We start from the raw sequence: 27,155 nt of genomic DNA, 5'->3' as shown, positions 1-27,155 counted from the left end.
ATCATCGGATCGTATTACCTCCGGCCACGTGCGTGGCTCGGCCCAATAACATGTCCGGCCCATAACGGTCATCTAATAATTCAAAATTTAATTAATAAATAATAATAAATATATTTTGATCTAAATTTGGATGATTTTTAAAATTATATTTAATATTTGATATTCAGTTCAGATCGGAAGCAGAGGAAATTAATCGGAAGGAAGATCGCGATCTTGCTGTCGTTCCACCATTCGTCGAATTGCAAATCTTTGGATTCGTTTTGATCCGCGATAGAGGGCAATCTTCGCAGTCGCAGCGGCAGCAGTCACCGAGGATGAGCACGTTTGGAGGGGATAGTTGGGGGAGGGAGGCGCATCACCGGAAGAGAAGAGTCGACGATCTCATGCTCTCCTCCTCCTCCGGTGATGCTGCATCATCTCCTTCTTTCAAGAAGCTCTCCAGCGGAAAATTCGTCTGCCTCGTCTGCCCTCACAATCCCATCCTCGATAACCCTCTCATGCTGTCTGTAAGTTTCTCAAAAATCCCCCTTTTCACCTACCCTAAGACAACTCCTATAGCACAATTTGTTTTTGGTTAGCCAAAGGAAATCTGATGCTTTATCGAATGATTTTTTGGGATGGAGTTGGTTGTTATGAAAAGAACCAAACTTTTTTCATATGATTTTGGCAATTAAAGACTGAAAAAAATATGCAATTCTCATCTGTCGATGTATTTAGGAATTGCAAGTATTTTGGTGAAAATCATGTTAATCTGCTTTGCATCTGATGCATCAGGGTGTTGTTCAAAATTATCCTTCTGGTTAATGTGTTGTTCACAATTCAATCTTAATTGCTGTTCTGGTAAGCTTGATTTGATACAAGATAAACAGTTATAAATTTTTTTTGGTTGGCTAAAGAAAATCTGATGCTTTATGGATTGATTTGTTGGGATGAAGTTGGTTGTTAGAAGAAGTTGGCAGTATAATCAACTTGTTCTTTATGAAGAGAACCAAACCTTTTTCATATGATTTTGGCAATTGAAGACTGAAAAAATATGCAATTCTCATCTATTAATGTGTTTAGGAATTGCAAGTATTTTGATGAATGGAATAATCATGTTAATCTGCTTTGCATCTGAAGCATCAAGGTGTTGCTCAAAATTATCCTGCTGGTTGTTGTTCAAAATTCAATCTTAATTGCTGTTCTGGTATTGATTTGAAACAAGAGAAACAGTGGTTTTCTTATTGGTAATACAAAAAGATATGATTTATGTTTTTTTCTTCGTCACTCAAAGCAATTTTAGTGTCTCTCGGATCAAATCTCTTTATCCTTACTAAAACAACAGTCATGTTCCAGCAGTCCTTATCTACTCTGACCAAGGAATACCCATGCAAAACGAATATTATACTTTATGCATTTGTTTGTTATACTCTTGTGTAGTGCTCAAAGGAAGGATAAGATCTTTGTAATCAACCTAAATACTTGGAACAAATATGGCCTAATTATGATGATGATGCATTTGTTTGTTGTGCTTGAATTTTAGTGGCATGATTGTTTTATTCTGTTTTGACACTTCATCATAAATGACTTGGGTGGTGTAACAGATGCATAACAAGGGATCTCGGCATATTGCTGCAGAATCAAAGGCGAGGGAAAGTGAATTATCTAAACGGGATGAATCAAAGAAGAGACTAGCTCTGTCAGCTGATTCTACTGGCCTGTCAAATTCTGGTAATTCAAGACAGCAAATAAAAAATGTAATGTTCCCTAACAAGCCACTGATCCAGAAGACAATGAAGGCGATTTCAGAATCTCAATGCAAAAATGTGGACAATCCAAATGCTGCAAATGCTGGGCATTGTTCTAATATAACAACATCATCTTCTATTGGCGATTCAAACTATACTTGCACTACTGATGGCATCAGTGTGCCACCCAGAAATATTACTGGAACGGCGAATAAGATACTTGCTGATTGGAATTCAGAACTACTTGAGCGTCGGGAGAAAGAACTGAAGTTTACTGCTGCTGGTTGGAAGCGTGATTGTCATGGAAAATGGTACAGAGATGAAAATGTGAGTTCCCTCCTGTCTCAGAAATATATCTGAACAAATCTGGTTTAATTATAATTTTGTATGCTTCTTTGTTGCTTGTGAATTCTCCTACTTGATAGATGAAGTTACTTAAACATGATTAGAAAAGAGTTTATATAAATAGAACAAAAATTTATGAAATATAAAAGAATTGAACGAGTAGTTAAAATGAATGTACGTGAGATCTCAATAAGAGTTGAAGATATTTTGGATTCATTAGTCAATAGAATGGAGATATTGATTAAAGATATAATAATTAGAATAAATGGACTATGAAAATGAAGAGAAGGTTCTTGAATCTTGTATGTTCATCATGCCCCCTTAGGCCAATAAGAAAGTTTGTAAGGCTGTGGTACAACTCATGAAGGTTGTGGATCGAAGTGGTAGGTTATTTGAAAACAACAATGATAAGGTTAATGCAATAGAGATGAGAATGCATTGATTCATGGAGTTACCAGTAAGATAAATTAAAATATACTAGATATTTGAAATTCTTTTAGATTGAAAAGTGTGAGGGATAAAAAGGAGTTCAATGAAGGGATAAGACTTGTAGCCGGCTATGAATAGTTGGGCCAAAAACGAGTTTATGATGATAATATGATGGCCTATGATCATGATGGTAGGATGAACATAATTTTGATCCAAACCTGTGTAAGATAATTACAGATCCTTACCTGGGTTCATGACTCATTTGTTCACAGTGGTGTTCCTACCTCTTATCTGAGAACACAAGCTTGTAACAATTTCTACCTATGCCATTGTTTTTAACAGGTGGAATTTGACTCTGATGAAGAAGATCCAAACATGGTCCTCGAATGACTTCATTTCTCAAGTCATTAAGGATGCAGAAGTACTAGAAATGAATTCCCAAATATCCTTATCACCAGATGATTATATCAATCGTCGCTCAAGGTTAGTCAAGATTAATGCCACATTTTTGTTGGGCAAGATTAGTCAAGATTAATGTCACATTGTTGTGGGCATATATGTCATAAAGTGATCTACTCATAACTTACACTGCAAAGTACAATTTTTTTTTCTTTTTTGCTTTTTGAAAAGAAGACAGTAATTTATTCCAAGATGCTTGATGATACCAAACCATATGTTCTAATAAGTAGGGGTGAGGAAAAAAAAATCAGATCCAATGAAAATATGGTGTGACAAAAAACAAACTGACCTCAAAAGTTAGTTTAATTATATGGTGATGTACTTTATTATAAATTTATATTTATATTTATAATGTAACTGCTATGATGCAAGCATATCTTCTCCCACTTTTTTTGACAACATTTGTACTTAAAAAAATGTGAATTATTCTTCAAATCTTTAATTTTTTTTCCATCCATTTTTTATTTTTGTCCATCCAAAGTTCTCATACAGACGATTCCATCTTCAATCGCTATTTAAAGATACATTAGCAGTATTGCACATGTAATTTGGCAAACACGCAATGGTAGATCTTCCACAACAAGAGAGTGTATGGACTTGAATGCATAAAACAAGGAGGAAAAATGATACAAAAGATGCCCATAAATGGAGTTCTTTCATGTACGATCCTACGATCTTTTTTTTTCCCTCTTCATTGTTCATTCAAGTAAACAGAACCTAAATGCCGCTTGGATGTCTTCCTCGACCACGTTAGTAGTTCTAACTAGTACTGTATTCTGCTAGCAGTTGTTTTTTTGCTTCTAAATATGACAAAGTAAACACTTCTTTTGTGGTTTTTCTTTCTTACAATGATGTTTACTTACAGAGAGTTCCAGCAATTTGATGGATCACTTTATATCTATTGGGCCAAAAGGTACCTGAATCTGAATTCATAAGGCAGAATCTGTATCGCCTGTCGACTGGCACTTACTCGGCTCGTCTCGAGGCATTCTACTGCTTCAGTCCTCAACGGCCGTGGTAGTTGTGAACATATCCAGTCCATTAATGACTCAAGATCCTTGGCGAAATCTGGCAGGTACCAGTGAAGCAGCTGAGGAATTGCTAACTTATTTGGTTTGGATATGCCAACTGCTGCTTGCAAATAATCCCTTTTCGCTGTCGCTAATTCCTTTTCAACTCGTGCAGCCGTGTACACTCTCACAGCAGGCGAGGACCAACTTCCGCACGACAGAGCAAATGTAACTAGAGGTTCTGGCCACTCCAATACAAAGACACCTCGTATGATTGTGCTCTCATTTTTTGGACCTTTCATCGAGACCTTTGCCTACATAAATGAGTGAGTTATCGATCCATCACAATCAAGTTCCTGAAACTTAGATAATAGAAAGACCTTACATCTTTTATGTGACAAGGCAACCTCAATATGAAATGCTCGATTGTCATTGCACTAAGCAAATGACCTCCCACATTTATCACTGCCTGAAATAAAATTGGTAGACATCGAAGCGAAAGTTTATTTCATAGACCGGGAAAAGGTAAAGAAAGGAAGTGAAGATCATACTTTTGGCATCAATGCGACAATCATATCAGGGCTTGTAGGTATTCCTTGCTCCAGAAATGCCTATAGTTAATTCGATAAACAAGAAAGGTGAATCAAACTAAGAGAAAGATGCTTTTGCAAAGACACATTCAGATCACAGAAGTCATAGCTAACACAATTTGGTTGAGAAACTTCATATGATAGAATATATGAATGTTACATTGGTCGAGGCTTACATTCATCATGCATGAATTATATATGTTGATCCAGAAAGCCAGCTTCTGCCAGTGTGTAAGGTTTGATATGTCAACTGATTCGAGCTTTCTGAATAAAGGCCTGAAGTTAAACAGAGAAGTAGTTCTTACATATCTTGAAGATATTAAACAATCGAATCATATAAGAATCTGATACTCACTTTACCCTGTGCCTGAAAGTTGATGGCATGTTTGAGCTCACTTCGACCGATCGAAAATGCTTATACGGACCAATGTCTCGCTTGCCAAACCTAGCACATATACCATAAGGATCTCGAGCATCCATCTCTACGAAATTCTCATAAGAACCTGAACTTGAGGAAGATGTTTCCATGTCATCTGGACTCTTTGAACAGACAATTCGCAAGAAGATGTTCATCAGACATTTCAAGATATCCTCAGATAATTCGTTCGGGCCGCTAGATTTGTCGAACGACACTTCATCTGAGGCATCAGACAATGCCATTTCTTGCTGGATTAACAACTCTAGTACGATTAGCATAAACACTAGATTCACCTAAAGAAAACATGGCGAGTAGCATCAGAGGCAGAGAAATTTACCCTTGCTTTCGGGACTTTCTTTACCGGCGATCGATTCTCTTTCCCTTGTTGATTCTCAGAGAAGTCCAAAGAAGAACTCCGTCTCGAATATCGCCTCGAATGAGGAGTTTTTGCTGAGACTAAAGATTCACATTGTTTAAGTTGTTCATCGAAGCTTCCATCAGACGCATTTGCTTTGATCTTCTTCGATATTGAAATGTAGATGGCTTCCTGATAAAGCCCTTGCCAAAAATTAACTACCTGTTCTTCAAGTCGAACCACTTCTTCTTCCAACACAGCTACTTCAGCCAGAAGCTCTAGTGTCTTCAGTTCAGGCGCAGAGACAGAGTAAAGCAATCATTCTTCTAGAGCAAGTAAAAGGTAACGAGATCGATGGAATGCACGGAGAGAAGTTAGTTACTTGAGAAGGGAGATACGGAGGGAGTCGAGGAAGAACACCCAAAGGTCTGGTGAAAGCTCTCTCCAAAGCTCTGTGAACATTCTCTTCCTTTCTGAGCTTCTTCTTTAGCTTATCGACCTGCAGATGCGAATAATGTGAAGAGAAGATTCAACAACGAGGTCGCAAGTGTGTGATAAAGAACTTTTACATCTTGTTCCAAGGCGATCTTTTTTTCGCTTTTGGATTGGCGTCTGTTGAATCCTTTTTTCGTGCCCATCGATTTGTTCGCCTGCATCTCGAGTTTCTTCTCCTTGTTCGTTTCCTTGGCAAACAAAAAGAAGATTAATTGGTAGGAGAAGATAAAGAAGGGCAATACTTCTGATGGATTCCACAGGCTTAGATTCGATCGGAATAAAGAAAAAGCTACGATTTCAGAAGAATCAAAGATAGATGATTCCGTCGCCCTAAAGGGGCGGACTTTCCAAAGGAAAAAAAAAAACAGGGAAAAAATTCATTTGTAAAGCTCATCTGATTTGCGATTTGGTTTCGGAAGATGAAATCATCGAGAAATTGTAATCCGGAGCACATCGACTCCCCTCAAAAGGATCCCATTTCGCATCCAAGGAAAGCAGAACAACGCGTCAATAGGAGACGGCGAACCTACTTTAATTCGCTTCACAGGGACTTTGACGACCGGCGACGTCGTCCGTAGTCTGCTATTATTCATCGCCTCCGCTCTCTTCTCCGCCACCCGAAACCCACCAAAAACGGTGCAGAAAAGGCCGCCGATGCGTGAAGCCAACGCCACTCCCCCGAAACAACAGAACTACATACGAAAGCCGCAGCCGCAGCCGCTGCAGATATGAAAAGGCCAGTGCGAGGCAGCGAGCGCCAGCCAATAGAGTATGCCTCCAATCAATTCTTCCCCGTGCGCCGGGAAGAAGACACCAAAAGGGCTTCCACAGAAGAGAGAATCGAACGCTATGATTGAAATTGAGAAGAAGAGGAAGAAGAAGAAGAGTGACGTCGCGCTTGTCTTCTACCGTCGCGTGCGATGAGATCTTCGTCGAGCTGTAAACAACTGGGGAAAGCGAGAGGGGGACGGCGACGCATACTTATTGCTGCGGCCTTAGGCTCACCGCGACGCAGTGGACCGCCGCGTCCGGCACGCAAATGGCTTGCGCTGGCGGCGCAAGATAGCGTGCCGCCTAGCGGGAGCAGACCGTGGGGCCGCGCAGGTTTAGGTGGTCCGGAGCCACGCGGTCACCGTTACCTAACTCCCGAGCTCATTTTAAGAATCTCCTCTGGCGTTCGCGCCTAGAAATTTAATAAACAGGGGAAAAAACAAAACAAAAGGAGAAAAATGAATATTTATTTTTATTATTTTTTATATAGTAAAATTAAACTACAATATTCATAAATTATATTAAAATTTAAATTAATTCATCATACACAACTTTATTCTATTTTATAAAAAATTATTTTTTCAGATTCAAATTCACGGTGCCTAAATCATAAGATATAACTCTACTCTCTACCAGCCAAATTCCCCTTCTTCAATAGACATAAGTTTTGATATATCAAAATAGCAAAAAAAATAAAAATAAAAAAAATAAAGAGGTATGAATATTATAAATTTTGCAATTCTGAAACTATAGTTAATATGATAGTTATATTAGCTACAGAGCTACTACAATACCAACTTATCTTATTTAATAATATATATATATATATATATATATATATATATATATATATATATATATATATAGATTATAGCAGTTATAAAATAATAATTGCTGTATTATTTTACTACTCTAATATTGCAATTAAGATTTCATTTGTTATAATATAGATTTATTAAGTTTATATAATTGGTCTATCATCTAAAATTTAATATATAATAAAAAAATATTATTATTAAATAATGTACATTGGATTTTTTTTCATAAAATGAAAAGAAAGGATACTCTTTTAATTTTTTTTTTTCTTTAAATTGTGGTAGAAATGTGATTCGCTCACCTCCGGTATTCCCATTGATTAATTATCATTGTCTAAGATGTTAGTTGTTATATCAACTACAAACATCGACAAGATAATCTTTAGATAATCAATGTAGTATGTACATATATACTTCATCCAATCAATATACATATTTATCATAATATAGTCCACCTATATTAGGTCTAGTGGCTAGTGCATGAGGCGTTGCCACAATGAGGTCTGGGGTTCGAATCTTGGCAAAGTCGAGATAAATATCTCTCTTATGTGCTAGTCACTATTCCAAAGGCTAGTAGCCGCCCGTGATTTATCTCCTCCGTATTGGCCTTGGGACGGATTATCAGGGGTGCTGGGGGCGAGCATATTCGTCTTTTTTACCATAATGCTACAATAATATAGTCCATCTAGCATTGTCCTTCAACCCCGCAAGGACCATACCGACTATATATAAGGACCATACACTTGGGCTAGGTTACATCTCGAGCTCGAGTCCATTGCTCTTTTTCACCTTGAATATTAAAAAAAAAATACTCCTTTTTTTTAGTAAAATATATATAATTAGAATTAGAATAAAAAACTAATTTCTATGTGAAGTCAGAGACAATATTTTTTTAAATATGTTTTTAGTTTTTTTTTCAAAAACAAAAACAAAAAACAAAAAGTGGTCTGCCATGAGAGGACTTGGAGATGTCCCTAAAGTGTCTTCTTGTTCTTGGAATGCACCAAGAAAGATATAAAAAATTTAAAAATTATGACCAAAAAAAAGTTGAAATAAATGGCCAATCATATCAAGATCGGCCGGTCGATGAGTAAGGATGAAGAATTCAATTGCTTTGGGTTAAGAAAATCCCGACAGATCTCGACAAATGCTTGTTCTTCATTGTCACATACATAGTTTTAAGAAGTGGTTTGACCTTCAAAAGTATTCACTAGGGCATTCAAATGACCAATTGAGACGAGTTTAAACGTCTAAAGTCATACTTTCGAACGCAAGGAGGGTTCGGTTTATCGCTTTTTCAACACGAAGGAGGGTTTGAATTTCGATATTTTTGAAAATAGGGGCTTACTTGCAAAAAAGGTGCCATGCTTTTTACAGCCTTTTTTTTGTGTACCTCATGTTCCATAAAATGAAAACAGACTTGGCTGGCAACAAGAAGAAGACAGTGAGAAGAAAAAAAAAGTGTTTTCCAGTGACAAAACAAATAGCAAAAAAACAGATTTAACGGATCAGTTTAATGTCTTTCTCAAAGAAAAATAATAAGAAAAGCAAAAAAACATAAAAGATGTTCCTTTTAGCAGAAGTTTCAGAGTCATAGAAGAGGCTAAAGTTCAACTTTAATCAAGAAGGCTGTCAGAAATGGGCACTGTAAAGATACATTGATGTTTGCATGATTGTTTGAAGCTAAACTTTGAGTACCACAGACAAAGAACTAAAAGGTTGACTTCGATATGGATACATCTCTCGGTCGACACCGCTATAACTGTATTAGTACATACGATACGATAGTGATATTTACTCATGTTGATACGATGTTGTTGTTGCAATGTTACTTGGGATGCAAAGTCTACTATACAATGAAATCTATAGTTTGAAATACCATTTGTATTGGTTGTGAGGCTTTTCTTTGATTCGGGGAGTGTCTTCTTCAATTTGGAAATAGCGCGAAAAAGAGTTGAAGTCTCAAACAAGTTCCATCATCAATCAAACAAGAAACCATAGATACATAATTGAGCTTGAGTCAATTAGCCTAAGCAAAACATGCTCAACCGAATCTTGCGTCGAAAATATACAATCGGAACAAAAGCTCGTCGTGGAAGGGAGAAGTTTTTTGTCTTAAACAACTACTAAAATGCATGAGCACCGCTCTTTATCGACCGTGCCATCCTGTGATTTGCACAAAGTCTTCGATATGAATGGTCACGACACAAATAAGAGAAGGATCTTCGAAGATACCACTTTTGCAAGGGGGAATTGGATGGTCAAAGGCTTCTCCCACAAAGATCATAAGAGATATTGTTTTCTTTTGAAAAGGGTTAAAGATTCACTAGAATCTTGGCTTTAATAAGAGGAAATGGATGGTTAGGTTGGGCCTCAAGAAAGCTTTCTTTAATAAACTATATCATTCAACACTTCAAATACTATATTTGAGGTGATGTTCTTTATTCTCCCTTTTTTTGTTGAATATGTTGGGTGACTTTTGTGATTCTACTATTTTTAAATGCTCAAGTTAGAGAATTTCTTTGATGAGTTAATTAAAAAAAGTTAATGTATTCTTTTTTCTTTGATAACTCGGGTGTTTGAACTTCCCTCAACTAATTCTAATTCGCCTAGTAGATAAATTAAGAGCACAATTTATGCATGCTCAAAAGTCGACCTCCAAAATATTCATCTCATTTGAGATTCAAATTCTGAGTTTAACTACCATGAGGACAAGAATTAGTGAATTCTTTTTGGGAAAGAAGACGGTTTGATTATACAAGAGTTGAAATACATTTCTTCTTTAATTTATGCGAAATTTAAACCTCCTCACAAGCTCATGGCCGAGTCACCGCGAACTCACAACCTCCTCGCGAATTCATATTCAAAGCCATCGTGAACTTACAACCTCCTCACGATGGTCTTCCTCATTTCTATCATGGATCTTTTTCTGAAGGATAATTCATCTTTCTTCTAATCGTGGGTAAACACACCATACAAGATAAACTCTATAAAACTTGAGAAACTTGAGAGTATTTAACAGACAACATTTGAACATGAACATAAGAACATAACCTTTATTCTTGAATTCAATCATAATTGGCAATCACAGAAAGTGGGAACAATATGGAGCAAATTTACATAACATTGAGTTTACACATGATACTTACACTATCGCACATGCAATCGACACTTTAGCATTCAGTGTATAGGTTTGTGGCCTACTCCGGGGCTATGACCGGGTGTCGACGGTCGAGCGTCTCCTGCAGTGGAGATGATCTTTGGATTATTAACTACCTCTGTTTTGATATCCTTCAGTGTTGCCTCTCTAGTCAAGATCCTCTTGTATTGCTTGGATGCTGTCAGCTTGTACTTCCTCGTTGCCAAATGCCTCGCCTCGCTTGAGAAGAATGATTCACTCGTGAAGATCAATGCGATGATAAGGACAGTAATTCCTTTTACTGCCTTCATTCTTGCAATCGCAAGAGATTACTGTCCTTGAGATTGAACTCCTCCATTGCACCTCTGCAAGGCTATTTATAACGATGTAAAGTGTGAGTTCGAGAATCCAAAAGTAAATTTTCGTAAGACTTCATGGTGATTAATTCTACCTGAGATCTTAGTTAATTCGATAGTTGACCAATCGAAAACACTTTGAGAAAAGCAAAAGCCCCATGTAACTAGAAAGTGTGAATTTTAAAATATCAACTTTTCACTTTTGAGTCATCATTCATTACAATCTAATTGTGACACCCTAGGCTCACATGGTAGATTGTCGAATGATCTAAGAGTTATCCGAAAGATTACTAATGATGAAGCTTAAATAAATACGCTATTATTGACTTGAAGATAACCATCATAATATTAATTTAGTAAATTCTATATATGAAATAGCCTTTTACTAATCACATTTCTAAATTCAGTGTGAAAAAGAATAATTAGTTGGACAGAAAAATATGATTTTGTCTACATTTTAAAAAAAAACTAACAAAAGTTGACCATTGATGCTTTTCTCTAATTTAATGAATCCATGATTTGGAAAAAGCAATGGAAGGGATGATTTATACCAAGGAATCTAAAGAATCTCTCTAAGGAATATTGTTGGTACACAAAAAGATCAAACAATTTTATATTCTGGAGCAAAGAAACGAATAAGAATGCTAGGGTTGGTGATTCATTTGAATATTGACAAAAGAATGAAGCTATTGAATGCCATGTTGTGGTGGAGATTGAGAAGACAACCTCCACCCTCCATTGATAGAGTAGGCTTCCTAGCTAGGGAAGAACTTTGCCTTTAGTTTCACAGAATCTGACTTCCAAGAATCAATTTGGATGGATGTTACTTTGATTTGGCTCAAGGTTCATGGTCGACTAACTTGGGCAGGTTTTCGATGCTAGATTCTAGGCAATGTCTCGTGGTCGGTATGATATGCACGTCATGCCTAGAAAACGATGACACAACATGGCCCATTTTAAATAGAGTTCAGAAATAAAGTGACACAAAATTTTATTGAGCAACGACTGGTTGCATGAGTGTTCCAAGAATAAAGATCTGTTAGATATACTACAACAATAGAATCACAAGACCAGCCGATTAAACTACAGTTGAAATGCTGTGCAGTGAGAAAGGAATAATGGCTAAGTTTTGTAGGATGGAAAGATGAGCAGGAAAGAGAAAAATTCACAAAATTCTACACGAATCATGGATCACTTATGTACGTTTATGCATTGTTATCCCCATTCCTTCCTTTCCCAGGGCTGGATTTACTTGGTGGAAAGGTAGGATGGTGAGGAGAGAAAGAATCATGATGTTACTTGGATCATGAATCAATCGTGTAAGTTTCAGTTTTGTTGGGTCGATTGTTCTAGTTTTCCATGCAATTAAATTCAGCATTGATATCCTTCAAGGTTCAGTACTTCGTACCCTGGTTAGAATTTCAGCTCCATTTTCAGTAATCAGTATGGTATGTTCAAACTGTGCCGATAAGCTTCCATCTTCAGTCACTGCCATTCATTTATCATCCCAAATCATAGGTTTTGTGCTCCCAATTGTCAGCATAGGTTCTGCAAAAGTTGATAAATGAGATATAAGAGGAATAGCTACGGTTGACAATCTACTATCATTAAACATTTTACTCGATAGTGTTATCATCTACGCTACCTGCTTAAGCTGCATTATTACACACGTAAATAGTCCTCTCGGATGGGTCTAGTGGCTAGCGCATGAGGTGTTGCCACAATGAGATCTGAGATTTGAATCTCGGCAAAGCCGAGGTAAATACCTCCCTTATGTCAGTATGTGCTAGTCAGTATTCCAAAGGCTAGTAGCCGCCCGTGATTTACCTCCTCCGTGTTGGCCCTGGGACGGGTTGGCGGGGGCGCTGGGGGCGAGCGTATTTGCCTTTTGCCACAATTATTACACACGTAAACATAGATTAACAGGGAAATTATCCAATTCACAAAGCTAATTCATGATATACAATTTTTCGTATTGAACCATATGACTTAAAATACAGAAAGTATATGTCTGACTAGATCATTTATAGCTTTCACCAAACTAAATCACCTGCTCTACTTGCACGTCATTTTCTAAGTAGAGTTTTATGTCCAAGAAACAATAAAAATCTACTGCATGAAGTTACCAAATGCAACAAGATACCAATTATTATCACTATATATTGATTGGCATTCGAAGATTAATAGTAGAAAGTACCGTAAATGTTTGGCCCAGTTGCATACGTCCCCATTCACGATTTCCTGATAAGAATATTAATATCCTTTCAGTTGTCAAAAGCTATCCAGTAAAAGAGGCACATGTTACTAAGAAAAAATGTATTAGAGATTGTGATCCTTTCAAATATAAAAGTATAAAAAGTCCTAATGATCAAAGAGATATCAACAATAGTAGTAACCATTATACTTTAGTAATTACAAAATCACGGCATCTCAAATTATAGCCGATATGCAAGGACTTACAACATGTACACAAATATGAATTTGAAGAAAAAACTAGTTGCAAGCTATAGTCAAGAATAATGGTTGCAACTAGTTACAAATAAATCAAGTGACAAAATATGAAGAAACTTTAAATTATAAGAAACTTTAAATTATAGGTGAATTACTTCTATGTGCATATACAATTAGATGACAACCTGATTATTTTGTAAGAATCTTGAAACTCAATATGCACTGTAATAAATTATGGGTCAAATGAGAAATTTTATGTGAGCCTTTACTAATTTAAAGACTTACTATAGTGAAGAATAGCAGGATCAGCATGAAATACACGTCCAATGCCATGACCAAAAAAATGCTGAGCTACACCATATCGAAACTTATTTGCATGATCACTCTGCTAAAATATAATTTAATAGCCAACCCCATATACTGATTAGTACTTGAAAAGACAAGCAGAAAAAAAAATTAAATTCAACTTAAGAACAGTTTCCAATAATTCAATGCAATATCTGTTGAAGATTAGTTCCCTCCCTGATACAGCTTGGGGTTTTGGGTTAAATGATCAGCCACTTATCAAAGTTGGAAATTTTGTGTTTGAATCTGCGTATATCACAACTTTTTACCAGAAATCTAGCTCTTCAATTACCACTGTTAGTTCCGATGGATGTTTCAAATGTTCACATTTGAACTTGATTATGACATTTACCTAGGTTCTAGCAAACATATATGGACTCTTGACGAGGTACTACAGAATTATATTTTCTCTTGCTATCCATTTTTAAACAGGATGTGTGCAACAATAAGCCCAAAATCGATATGCCAAAACTGAAGTTAAAGATACCATCAAATATCAAGTACATACTCTAGGCGCACATATTGATATTGTTTTGAGAAGGCATTCTCTTGTTACCTGAAAGGCCATCATTAAGTACTACTGGTACTCTGCCAACTAAAAAATTTAAATTTGCAGCAAGAATCACAGTAAATGAATTTAGCTAATAAAAACAGGAATTATACCATTACAGGAATCTTGCAGGAGCATAGAAAAATTAAAAACAAGATAAACAAGCATAAAATGAGATTGAACAATGTGCTGAAATCCAAGCTGAACATGAGTTTGTTTTTCATGATTGCGACTCTTCCACCAATTGATGAACAAAAAATGATTCTTGTAATTTACCTCAACGAGCTGCCTTGCATCCTCATCAACATTGCCACAAAAGAATGTAGCAGAAGTATAGCCATGATGGCCCTAGTCGGCATATTAAGCCTCTGTAAGATGAACTGAAGACTTATCTTTGAACAAGAAAACATGAAAATTACCAACTTGCCAACAAGATTTTATATATATATATATATATATATATATATATATATATATAATAGTTAGCCTATTTGTTTGTGTATGTGCAGAAAATGAAATTTGTGATAATAAAAGTGGGGTACACTAAGTAACTATCACCTACAAGATCAGATCTTTGCCATTATTAAAGAAGCATCTATGTTCAATCAACAATAACTAAAAAATATTGAAGTGTCAATAAATCATGGAACCGAGCAGACTTTTTTTTTGAACTAAACTATCATGATGATAGCTTAGCATAAACTAAACTATTTTTGGTTTTATAAAAATGAGACACTATTATATGTTGTGAAATGAGACACCAACATGCCAGCAAACTATCTGGTAACATAGAAAGCCTACTTTGTTCAAAAACTTACATTCAAAAATACTGTAAGTCTGTAACATCAATATTGACAATATCCCCATCCTGAAATCCAAATTAGAAGGTAGTTATAAAAACAACTGAGGTAACAAGTTAAAGATAACATTAAATTGGAGCACCTCAAGTGGACGGGAGTCTGGTATCCCATGGCAGATACATTCATTTACTGATGTGCAAACACTCTTTGGAAAACCACTATAACCCAGAGGTGAAGGATGTGCTCCATTTTCAATGATCATCTGGTGCACTTCCTTGTCAATATCATCACTCGTTGTGCCTCGCTGATAATAGAAGTGCATCTCAGTCTTCTAAAGGGTCACGAAAGTTTAAAGTGACAGTCATTCCCAAAGTTATTTATACAAGATAAGATGGTTAAGTTCCAAAGGACCATAGAAATATGGTCAAGTCTCATTCATGCAAGTAAGACATTTTGAAATAATATAATTGCTAAAGCTTACCAAAAAGGAAAAAACTTTACTCATCCAAAAAGAGGCAACCACCTATTTCAATATAATGTTTACGCATTGCACTAAATAAGCTACCACCTCCTCACCCACATATTAGAACACTAGCAGCATGTATGCCATTCAAGGACATGAAACAGTTATTCCTAATATAATTTTATTAAAATAATTGCATGAAATTTATGAAAAAAAATAAAATGTATGAAATATTTTAAACAAGTTTTCTTTGTCTTGGCTCTTGATCAACAAAATGTAAAACCAAATGTGATAGAAGCAATAATGTTTGTCTCAAACTTCTGGTGCAATCTTGCTCATAAATTAGGTTGGATATAAACAACAAAATATGAATGTGATAGATATACTATTCAGCATTAAATTAAAGGTTTTGATAGCAATTAGTCTAGTTGTTTGAAGTATTTTATCTTTAAGCTGCCTTACCATGATGCAATAAAGTCTTATGAAGCAATACACAAGTATATAAAAAATCTAATGCCAAGAAACAGATCCATTAGTTAACTGCATATAGTTGTGAGACTGTAGTTGTCAAATGATTGCAAAATTAGGAAAGAACCAAACCTTCCCTTAGTTGAAAATTAATGGAAATAACTTAGTTCGTATTAAGCATCATTTGAACTGATTCATAAGAATGACAGTATGTTCTAGTATCAAGGTAGGATATTTTAACTACAAGTTTGATAGGAATATTACAAAGGAACCTAACCTTTCCTTGGTTCAAGTCATTGGGAACAACTCAGCCTGTACCAGACTTCATTTCAATAGATTAATAAGGGTGGCGGTATGTTCTATTTATGTAGCTTGAATATATTAACTAGAAATTTGATAACTTACAAAACAGTTGTCAACATCACCTGAACAAGTGTTCCAGAATATTCCAATACTTCTGCTGCAAGCCTTCAAGATGCCCGGATGAATTCCATCCCTTTATATCATGAATCTCTGGTCTACTAGCAATTTGAGGAAAGTGACGGGAGTTTACATATGGAGGCTTCATTATGTGATCTGGAACATCAAAACGTGGAGAAACTTTTCCAGGTTGCAGACGTTTGTGTTTATTGTTTACCATGCCATCTTCACTCCTGCTAACCATAATAAACATTGTGAAAAAAATCCAATAATTTCAGACAATGAAATAATAGCTGCAGAATTTTCAGGCAACTAAGTACAATGGATAATTTTTTTTCTTGAATTAATCAAACAACATATGAAGCAAATTGTCCATTGTGAGTGCTTTTTAACCTTTCATTCATACAGTTTTTTTGGGGGGAATATCTCCATATACACACTACATAGAATCAGTTAATATATCTACAGAGTAGAACTACAGAGTAGAACTCAAACACGAGAATGCACTCATCAAAGTGCAATGCTCTTGGCTAAAATCAACAAATAACTGCACCTTAACCTAAATATAAATTCAAAATGGAACTTACGCATCTCAACTTGGATTGCACCTTGATTTAATATGCTTCCAGCTCAGTAATAGTCCAACTCGAGATGCAGTTATCTATAATATCTTCTTGGCAGTGTTTAACTTCACACAGAACTTTTTTAGTTAATGTGTCATCTGTAATTACTTAAACTGTTGGCATAACAAGTACAGTGCTTTAAAACGTAAATTTAAAAGTTCAGAAGCCAAACAAACAAGTTAACAAAATAAACTTGAATATTTAAATACAAGTATGTACATATATTGAGCGAACTAAAAATTAAAGCAATCAATAGTTACTGCTTCTTTACTAAGATAACTATGGATATATGTAACAAGAGATACTGCACAATGAAAATGTCATCAGTACTATCCGACCACAACCTTTGGAGAAAAGATAAGCTTGCAAGAAGAAGTGAATCTATTGAAAGACAAGAACAGAAAAACAAAAAGTATCTGCTAGTTGCCACAAAGAAACTGAGACTTGTATTTATTTTGATGGGATGAGACAGATGATAACACAACAGCAGTGACTTGAAGCTATTGAGTCTTAGACATCAATTTTCTATTTGCCTTGCAACAGAAAACACACACTGAAAAGGAGAAAATCAAGGAACTTTAGTATCAAAGGTAAAGAGGACCAATACAATACCTTTTATTGAATAGAATATAAGCTGAGTTGTACAGAGTCCTAGAGAATTGGATTCGTGAATTCCTTATCCCTGTAAATTATATTTAAAAATATTAGTCACAAAGATAAAACAAAATGGAATGTATTCACCAGAGACATAGTATCAAACATTGACACAGTAATAGATAAAGAACCAAACTTTCTTCTTTCAAAAACACATAAATCTCACAAATAAGTGTCATAACGATTTGCAAGCGAACAAAATGGTCCCATCGATCGGAGAAAGAAATCGCGTGAAAAAAAAAAATCAGGGAAGAAAGGAGGGGTACTGACCTCCGTTGCGGCGGAGAAGAGGTGTGGAAGAGCAAGCGAAACGATCTACAAAGAAGAAGGAGAGAAGACAGAGTTGAATTGGAGATGTGCGCGCCGGCATTTCTTCCTTCTCCGATCACGATTCACAAAGCGTACGGCTCATTTCGAGGGTTTATCTGGTACACAAATCTGGCAAAACATAATTTAATAAAAAAAACCCTTTTTTTAGAAATATTTCATTTTCATACAACAAATTATTTATTTTGCAAAAAACGCTCACTTGGTCGCCTATTATTATCTTATAAATAAATTACTAAAAATAATTATTAAAGGGAAAATATTAAATAATTTGATATTAGTTTGTACTTTCAGACAGTGAATTATTATATAGTTTTATTTTAAAATTTTATTCTAAACAATTATTATTATTTATCTATTATTAAAAATAATTAATTAAAATTGTAATTAATTACTAGTCATTTTTGCCTATGCACATAAATTATAAGGAATATTTTTCTTAGTATAACAAATGTAAAAAATTTAGACAACGAGATATTTTATATATAATTAAATTTAAAATTTATTAAAACAATTTATATATTTATATATATACATCAAAATTTCAATTAATGCCATAACCAATAAATTCCTTTGTCCCACTAGCAAACAATAACGTAACAATCCGATAGTTCGGAGTAGTAGTGCAAATGAGCCGAGCCAAACTCGAACAGATCTCCTCAACTCGAGCTTGAGAAAATTAAACACTCAGTTTGAGCTCAGACGAGTTTGAGCACGCCTCAAAAAATTAAATTAAAATGAAATCAGATTGTGTGGTTCAAAGGACAAGTAAACCTAATGAAATTCTCTAGCCATGAATATCTTCTTAATTTATTATTTTTTTTTATTATTTTAAATATTATAATATTGAATTAATCTGATTCAATAAAACTTGACGAGTCAATATTAAATAGTCTCAAGAGCGTTAAAGAAATCGACTCGAACTAGATTAACTCCGAGCTCAAGTTGAGCTTGACTGAGTCGGTCATGTGCGGATCGCGAGCAGGTGGACTGATTTAGGAGAGTTTTGTTTTTAATTTTACCGTCGGAGTTTTTATATTTTCTATAAAATTCTCTATTGACATTTCAAAGTTGAGAAAATATCTTTTAAAATTTCACTTTTATCATTGGAAAAGTAAATATGCCAAAACTATTTGGATAATAGAGTTATTTTAATAATTTTAAAACTATAGAGGGTATTGTAATAAAAAAAAGTCAAAAATTACGGCGAAAATGATAATTTACCGATCTCTAGTTACAAGTCCAATAGCAGACAGGTAGAGAAGCGGGTACATAAACTACGAGTAAACGTAACGATCATCTTAGGTGTCAACGCGGCTAAGATATTCCAAATCACCGGAATAGTTTCTGTTATTTTCAGCTACACGATTGTGCAAAAGGTGAGTCCTATCGCCCAGCGGTCCCTAGGTCTGACCTGATAGAAATCCTAAGAGGAGGTAAATCAGCGGTGAATACTGACCCGGGTAAAGCGTGGTATCTCCGGAATTTAACACAGCCGACCCAGATTATTCATCCAGTGCACGTCCGTGGACCTTCGACCCTATAACTCATTATGCAAGGATGTCACACCTTAACCGGTTAATCCAGCCCGCGAAGGTTATTTTCAACTACACGAGCCCGTACACCTTCGTGTTGGTTGGGGATAGCGGTGGGGACGTACGAGTGTGTGCGTACAGTATGTTTTAATTATTTTTTTATAAAATTTCTGATTGTGTAATAAAATTTAGAATTAGATTATAGTAAGTATATAAAAAATTTTAAATTGAAAAAAAATTATAGATAGATCTAAATATTTAGATTTGATGACAGCGCATCTTAAAAAAAATTAATTTGTTTTTTTTTATTTTTTTAATAATACTATAATTCAATCTCTGATACCTAAAAAAATCATTAAAAAAATTTACTGTGCTCAGTCGCGCACATGCATTTTCCGTAAGGGGTTGGATCCAATTAACTCCGGTGGAGCCCAAGTGTGGGGCTCCCGGGTCTAGAGTCACGAGGAATGTAAGGTAATGGGTATTTGTCTAGGAGTCGCTGTGAAAAACTGTTCATGCCACGGTGGCTCGGGCGTCGATCCTATCCAAATAATTTAAGGCTTTCCGTGGACGAAAGAGTGGAGGTGCGCTCGATTTTACTCCTTTGTTTTTCCCCCTCGTTTCCTTCTGATTTCGTCGGATTCGAACCGCAGCATAATTAGGGGTTCTTCAAATCCTCGAGGAGGTTGGAGGAGTCAGGAAATCTAGGTTTTAGGTCGCGGAATTTGGCCGGATGTGGGGAGAGGGAGGGCGGTTCTACTGGGGGAGGTCGGAGGGAGAAGGAAGGAGGGAAGCGAAGGGAATCGCCGTGCTCTTCTCTTGGCTCTCAAGCCAGGAGAGCGATCTGAAGCCTTTCCTCGATCTGTACTGGTCTCTAGGGTGGAGTCCCCTCGTTTGCCACGTCGACTTCCTTACGCTGTAAGCGCTGCTTCCTCCGTTTTTTGCTCGATTACTTGGATGTAGTGCCTTTCAGTTGATTTTTATGAAAAAAAATCTAGTTTTTGGTTGAAAATTTTGAACGTATTAAACTGGATCTGTCAAGTTTCGATCTTTATCATCTTCCCTTCATTTCTGAACAAATAAGGTTGCTTATTCTCCATTTTCGGTCACGAGCCAACTGTTATTATCCTTCAACGGTCGCTCAAATTTGCTTGACACAAAATTGCCATGTTTATTGGTGGAGTTTACTGAAAGGGACTAGGAATATTACTGTATCTTATAAAATAGAAGAAGATGCTGGTTCTTTCCAAATCTTATTCAGAGATTCTGTTTCTTTTTGTATCTTAATTTTGTTAGTGAATGTGAAATAAATTATAGCCGTGGTCCACTGTTTGAGCTTTGAATTCATCAAGTTGTGTTTACCAGTCACTTGTTTTGCTTTTAAGAATTTAAATATAATTTTAGTCTTTTTTTTCTGTTTGTATGATGTTCAATTGTACCGCTCTACATCATTAGTGGAAAGTTTGACAGTTACTCGAGGAGTTTGTTAAAACTCGATCAATCCTCTTTGTTCTTAATTAGATTTCCCTTCTCTTACATCCTTCAAATAAATTTTTGTCAATTGCATTTGAATAGCATTAGCTTATTGGGTGAGGAGTGCATGAGACATAGATATGAGTTTGGGTTGATCTTGTTGGTATTTTCTACTTAGATTCTTTTGCTAGGCACTAGTTTTCTCTTCTTATAACAATCATCATATCATGGTTTCATATTTAGGATCATGTTCTGTTATGTGCTGCTCTTCCATGTCAGATTTCACATTGATAGTGAACAAGAATAAATAATTACAATTTGTTTACATCAATAATTCATCAAACAGGTTTAATTACAAGTAACTCCCTCCTTATCTTTGTTTCTCCTTTTCCTCTTTTAAGAAGACCAGTGTGTTCTTCTCTCTAAGTACGTTATTTCTTGTCATCCGTGCTACTCGAACATGGCATCTCTTTCATGTTTATCTCAGTTGTAGTGTCCTACATCTTCCTTTTGTTTCATGCATTGTTCTGTTAGACATCTATTTCTCCTCTTTCTTCTCAAATTTTAGTTTTTATTTTCTTCTCTTAACAGTTTCTGTGCGTTTACAATGTACCAAAGTTCACCTGATTTTGCTATTAACATTGACAAGATCCAGCAAAACAACATGTAAATAGTGTCGCGTTGTAAAAAAAAATTCCACAGATTACTATGAAGCATAAATTATTTAGTATGAAAAAAAATCTTCATCTTAACTCCAACCTTTATGGGCCCTGTGAGTGTCCGATGTAAAAACATCTGCTTTGCATGCTTGTACATTGTTTTCGGTTTTCCTCTCTTCTCTAAGTATTGCAATCTTCTCTAAGGGTGTCTATTGAGTGTTTGTCATCTTTGTTAAAAATTCATAAAATATTATTGTACAGAGCATGCTGATATTATTTTTCAAGATGCAAGAATGATCTCCTATAAAATTTATGATATTACAACCGTGGATTATGTAGTTCCTATGAATTTGACACTGGTTCATTGCCTTGTCCAACATATCTTCTCATTAAGATGTTCAAGATTTCAGATAGTTTGAGTTTCTAATTTGCGATTCTTTTGTAGGTATTACCCTGACAAGGTCACTTCACTTGCCCATGGTGTGCTCGACGAGCTTGTGAAAGTTAGTATTACTAATAAAAGGCAGTATATATATTGTGAAGTTATGGTCCATATGACAGTTGCTTTCCTTCAGTTAAAGTCATGTACCTTCCCTGCTCCATATGTCCACGATTGAGCTTCAATAATGCTTCTGTCATGACTTTCTTTTTATACTTTGTGTTCAATTTTTGCATTCTATTTTCCGACAACCATTTATATATTGCATGTCGAATTAACAGGTGATAAAGATCAAGCAGTTACCTATTGTGTTCGTTTGCTTTTCTTTGGGATCAAAAGGCTGCATGGATAGAATTCTTCAGGTTCGTGCAGTCATGCTCTCCCAAAATGCATACATATTCTCCTTTGAACTGGATAACTCTTCTCCAATTATATTTTAGGTTCTCTACTAATTACCTAATGGCATTGTAGAATTATTTTATGCTCAAATTTAGTTTTCTTATGCTAGGTTCTTGATGGAAAGTGGCAAGGAGGACATATACCGGTATGATTATATTTTTCTATAAAAAATCAATCTACTACATAAAAGAAAATTTTTGTTTCCAATTCTTTCATGAGAATTATTCAACATATTAATTCTTTCATGAGAAAAGTATTGTGTTATGACAATAGCTCTCTAACTCTATTTTGCTGTCTTAAAGGATGAATATCGGCTTATTAGAGACTGTGTCTGTGGTCAAATACATGATTCCGGTCCAGTAGACTTCACCAATGAATCGGTTGCTCGATTCATCCATCATCCGAGTGCTCAGCGATTGTTTAGACTGACAAGAATAACCTCATGGGCAGCAAGAGCCATGACGTCTGGTCTTGGTAATATTTTCGCAAGTAGACTTGAAGCACAGCGTGTTGAGTATTGGAAGACCTTATACTCATCGGCGGTGATGATTTGAATGCTTAGGTTTTGGTTATTGCTTAATGCATCCGGAATAAGTACCTAATAATATATTGTTTCCTCGATTTTGACATGCCTGCAGAGTATGGGTGCTTTTCTCATATTTTGCTCGGAAGATGATGAACTCGCATCGTACCAAACCATTGTCAACTTCGGTCAACGGCTGAAGGAGCTTGGCGGTGATGTCAAGCTTGTTAAATGGAGCAATTCCCCTCACATAGGTAAGTTTTCAGCTCATTTTCTAAAATTTTCATCTCAACTTGATTGACAAAACATGATTTTGCAACTATCCCTACACATCGAGGCAAATAGTTTGACAAAGATAAGCTAAGTGAGCAAACATTCGTTAAATTTTCTGACATATACCGAGAATCAAGTGAGTATGTTTAAGGACTTGGGGAAACTTGATAAGGAATTGAATTTGAAAGTTAGAATTGAAATCCTCGATTGATTTGTCATTGCGCTTCACTTTTGTTGCTTTTGATAAATTTTTGAATTGCTTTGTAATTGCACATTCGACTGCGTAGGACATTACAAGCATCATCGAAATGAATACCTCTGTAATGTCGTCGAGTTGCTGGACAAGGCGGGCGCAACATTTTCCCAAAGATGTATCAATAACGGAGCAGCTGCGGATCTTGGAAGTGCCTGCAACAGCATACTAGAGTCCATTTGCAGCCTACGCGAAGCGGCACTTACCTCAACCGAATGCCTAAGAAAAGTCATCGTCGAACCCGATGATCACTTCACCTTACCCAGCCCAAACGACAACTTCGAAACCAAGAACGGAAGCTCTTCAAGCAACGATCAAACTAGTAACTCATTCACTCAGCCCAGCATCAATCCACAAGGAGTTCTGAGCCAAATTCTGTTTGATTCATGTGTTCCTAAGAACGTCGAGGGCTGGGATATAAAGCCAAGCATCTCCTCCAAAGGGAAGAAGCAGTGCTTCGGCTCTGGGCACCGTAACCGCGGTCCCATGAATCCCATGCGATACATTAGACGCTCGAGATTGTGAAAGTTTTCGTGGCAACGATATCGTATGTACATACACTTTGATGTGTAAATACAAGGTGACTACTGAGATTCACGATCGAGAAAGGGTTCATGCCACGTAGATTATGCAAGATATTTTGTTTCCTTCTTTTTTTCTCCTTCAAAATAAAATGTATGCCGGTGTAATTGTAATAAGGAAATGCTGAAATTATGTACATAAAGAGAAGTTTATGAGGTAGTCTCTCCTGTTAGATTTCACCTGTTGAGCTCAAATCCTCAACTGTTCATGGCACGAAGGGCTACTTCCGGAGGTGATCGCAGAGGCGGCCATGAATTCGAGTAGGAGGAGAGGGAATAAGCCGAAGGCGGTGACGAGCTGGTGACGAGAGGGCACTCCACGTTTGGGTACGTGGTGCAGGGGATCGGTGGATATCGGCCATGGATTCTGATGAGTCCCGGCGTCGAGCGGCGTCCACGGAGCTGGGTTGTCATTCTACTGTGGGGTAGTCGTGGGTAGAAGAGAGGAAGAGGAAGCAAGGGGAGGACTGAGGAGGTGATGAGACTCGTCGGAAAGTGTGAGGACGTCGCCGGAGGCCTGAAGCTTGTGAGTAAGTTGGGCCGCGTAATTCCAAAACGTTATTGTGCCAAAATGAAAAATAATTTTTATAAATAAAACACTTGCTTTAGCCACGCTTCAACAAGCTCTTCCATGAGACTTAATTTATATAAATAGGGTTTAAGAATGCATAGAAAATAATAATTAAATAGTTTAATTTGAAACATTTAATTCAATTTAAAATTAAAGTAGTATAGTTGGGTTTTCACCTTTAACATCATCTATATTTTTTGAAAAAACAATTGAAAATTAATCCCTAAATTGATTTCCATTGACAACAATAAAAAAAAAATCATTATAACTTACTAATTAGTTGTTTAGAATGCTCATGCATATAATAATTATTATTTTATTTATATAAAGGAATACATACTAGCAACCACCATTTATATATATATTTATGCATATAAATCCTCATTAGGATCTAAAAATATTGGTCCCTCAATTTCTCTGGTTCACTTTTTAAACTTTTTTCTTCAAGGCGAAGACTAGAATGGTGTAATTGGCCTTCTCTTTGAGCAAGTGCTTTGAAACACGATCTGCGTATCGCTCAAATAGATCATCAAGTATGGCAGCCCCGAACTGATGCACAATTAACGGTTCAACTACCGCGCGAATGTAATTCGCCACATTTTTTCCCCTTCTGGTTTGATTTGATATAGTATAGAGATCATCTTTGGAGTCATCAAATGGGTCCCAACTAGACTCCAAGATCTCTGCTCGATCCAAATCAAACAACCCTTCGTTACGAATCACCGACTCCACCTCTTCGAAAGAAGCCCCATAACTCGGCAAATTAAAAGTATCAACCTTTTCTTCTGGAATAATCCCCTAAATTGATAGACACATGAAAAAAATAATACAAGTTTAACACAATCTACCTGACATTTTTATACATGTTAATAAGTATGTACGTACCTCTAGGACCATCGAGTTAAGAGCTTCTCCTAGCAGTCCATAAACATGGATTAAGTCACCATTCCCTGGGGTTCTATTTCTTCGTCCGAGAAAGACCAACACCATCCTCCCGCCAACACTTAATTCTGTGTGACGTGACCTAAGAAATATTGAAAAATCTTTTTGAAATTGCTCCCGATATGCTTTCTCTACTTCGACCAAACTTGTCTCTGTCCAATAAATATTTCCTTTGTTTAGTGGACCACCGTTTTCCGTCTTTAGTCCTTCGGGAACCTGATCAATAATTTCATATACAATAAGTAATATTAAAAAAATTAAGAGCTACATGCATTAATTAAATACCTGGGAAAGCCACATTAGACAGAAGGAAGAGTGAAACAAATGAACACTCGCACGAGGAAAAAGCCTCCCATAGAATGATCCTGCCACTCCAGCTACATAATACGGTACTAGTAAATTCCCTTTAATCTCCCTCTCCGACCTCTTCTTGAATCCCTCCAAGGATAGAAAGAGACTGTTAAAGTCATTCCCCGGGAGGTCATTTAAGAAGAATTGCAACTCCATCGTGGTAGGGAGTTTGGCTGCCACACTAAGAACATGAGAGAGCACGAGTAATGTGTTTGGGCCAGAAGAGCAGCCGAGGTCGACAACAACCATCTGATCAGGGTGCAAAGCCTTGTACGTTTCTTCCACTGCAGTGGCTAACATAGACTTGGTTTGATGGATCGCCTTTTCCTGAGCAACAAATAATATATAACAGTCTAAATCTATCTACGAGGATATTAGAAGAAGGAAATATACAAGGTTAGAGGGTTGTGTTGATCAACTTGTATTCTCGAATTGGTGGCGTAGCTGGTTTCTCCGGTGCCTCCGACCATGTGAAGAGCTTGCTCTATCTTCAAACTCATCTCTCCCTCTATGGCTGTGGGATGGGATGATTTTGAGGGTCTAGGGAGCATGAAGAGGGTGGTTATATAATTAAGGATTAAAGGCTTGGCCTTTTTTCTTTGCACATTCTTTAAACATGATCGATTAAAGAGAACATCAATGGGAATTAGAAGCTAGACAACAAGACAACGTCAATCTTAGTCATTGTTTAATTATAACATATGACACTTTTTATTTATTTAGTCATTTCAGGGCATTACGATGGTCAAAACATGGGGTCATGAAATTCGGCACATGACCTACCCCATGTCTTGGGACGGATTGACGTGTTAGGACAAGTGAATTATTTTTTTATTACCCCATGTTTTATTTATTTAATTAACTGTAATGTCGGTGCAGTCATTTAATAATAATAATTGTTTTCATTTATCTAAAAGAATATTAATCATAATTTAAATACTTTTATTTAGTTAATATAGTAAGTGCATTTGCTTTTTTTTTAAATAAATGGCAAGTGTTCCACGTGTTAAATTTATTATATATCTAATTTGTTTGTTTTTAAATGTGATAGGCCACCCAAGTGATTTAAATTTTAAATAGCGGCTCCATATTATAAAAAGAAATAAATTAAATAGTTTTATTTGAGTAAATTAAATGGGCGTATTT

At 36.1% G+C, this 27,155-nt stretch overlaps 4 protein-coding genes and 1 pseudogene across 5 annotated transcripts; 2 read left to right on the top strand and 3 right to left on the bottom strand.

Annotated features, from left to right (window-relative positions):
• Positions 1-167: 167 nt before the first annotated feature.
• LOC122020045 (sodium channel modifier 1-like) lies at positions 168-3,962 on the top strand. Of its 2 annotated transcripts, XM_042577764.1 has the most exons (5): positions 168-506; positions 1,584-2,054; positions 2,844-2,984; positions 3,442-3,620; positions 3,826-3,962. In XM_042577764.1, exons 1-3 carry the CDS (start codon positions 315-317, stop codon positions 2,889-2,891), a joined length of 711 nt encoding a protein of 236 aa, XP_042433698.1. In that variant the 5' UTR covers positions 168-314; the 3' UTR covers positions 2,892-2,984; positions 3,442-3,620; positions 3,826-3,962. The 2 variants fall into 2 exon arrangements, with proteins under 2 accessions (XP_042433698.1, XP_042433697.1); XM_042577763.1 differs by lacking the exon at positions 3,442-3,620.
• Positions 3,859-7,030, bottom strand: LOC122020044. Its single transcript, XM_042577762.1, has 9 exons — positions 6,359-7,030; positions 5,903-6,016; positions 5,716-5,832; positions 5,316-5,618; positions 4,916-5,226; positions 4,737-4,836; positions 4,522-4,581; positions 4,356-4,439; positions 3,859-4,284 (listed from the first exon to the last, which is right to left on the bottom strand). The coding sequence occupies exons 1-9, from the start codon at positions 6,419-6,421 to the stop codon at positions 3,859-3,861; spliced, it is 1,578 nt and encodes a 525-aa protein (XP_042433696.1). The 5' UTR covers positions 6,422-7,030.
• A 5,710-nt stretch (positions 7,031-12,740) lies between these two features.
• Positions 12,741-18,112, bottom strand: LOC122019678 (annotated as a pseudogene).
• Positions 18,113-20,121: 2,009 nt separating this feature from the next.
• On the top strand, positions 20,122-24,325 carry LOC122020843. Its single transcript, XM_042578869.1, has 7 exons — positions 20,122-20,463; positions 22,123-22,180; positions 22,398-22,478; positions 22,625-22,660; positions 22,818-23,057; positions 23,154-23,292; positions 23,599-24,325. The coding sequence occupies exons 1-7, from the start codon at positions 20,279-20,281 to the stop codon at positions 24,087-24,089; spliced, it is 1,230 nt and encodes a 409-aa protein (XP_042434803.1). The 5' UTR covers positions 20,122-20,278; the 3' UTR covers positions 24,090-24,325.
• Positions 24,326-25,016: 691 nt separating this feature from the next.
• Positions 25,017-26,550, bottom strand: LOC122020842 (anthranilate O-methyltransferase 2-like). Its single transcript, XM_042578868.1, has 4 exons — positions 26,429-26,550; positions 25,944-26,336; positions 25,602-25,874; positions 25,017-25,514 (listed from the first exon to the last, which is right to left on the bottom strand). The coding sequence occupies exons 1-4, from the start codon at positions 26,507-26,509 to the stop codon at positions 25,146-25,148; spliced, it is 1,116 nt and encodes a 371-aa protein (XP_042434802.1). The 5' UTR covers positions 26,510-26,550; the 3' UTR covers positions 25,017-25,145.
• Between the last annotated feature and the right edge of the window lie 605 nt (positions 26,551-27,155).

This window comes from Zingiber officinale, chromosome 9A (assembly GCF_018446385.1).
Source record: "Zingiber officinale cultivar Zhangliang chromosome 9A, Zo_v1.1, whole genome shotgun sequence".
Lineage (NCBI taxonomy): Eukaryota > Viridiplantae > Streptophyta > Magnoliopsida > Zingiberales > Zingiberaceae > Zingiber > Zingiber officinale.
Note: the sequence above shows the minus strand (reverse complement) of the source record. Positions and strands in the feature narration are given on the sequence as shown.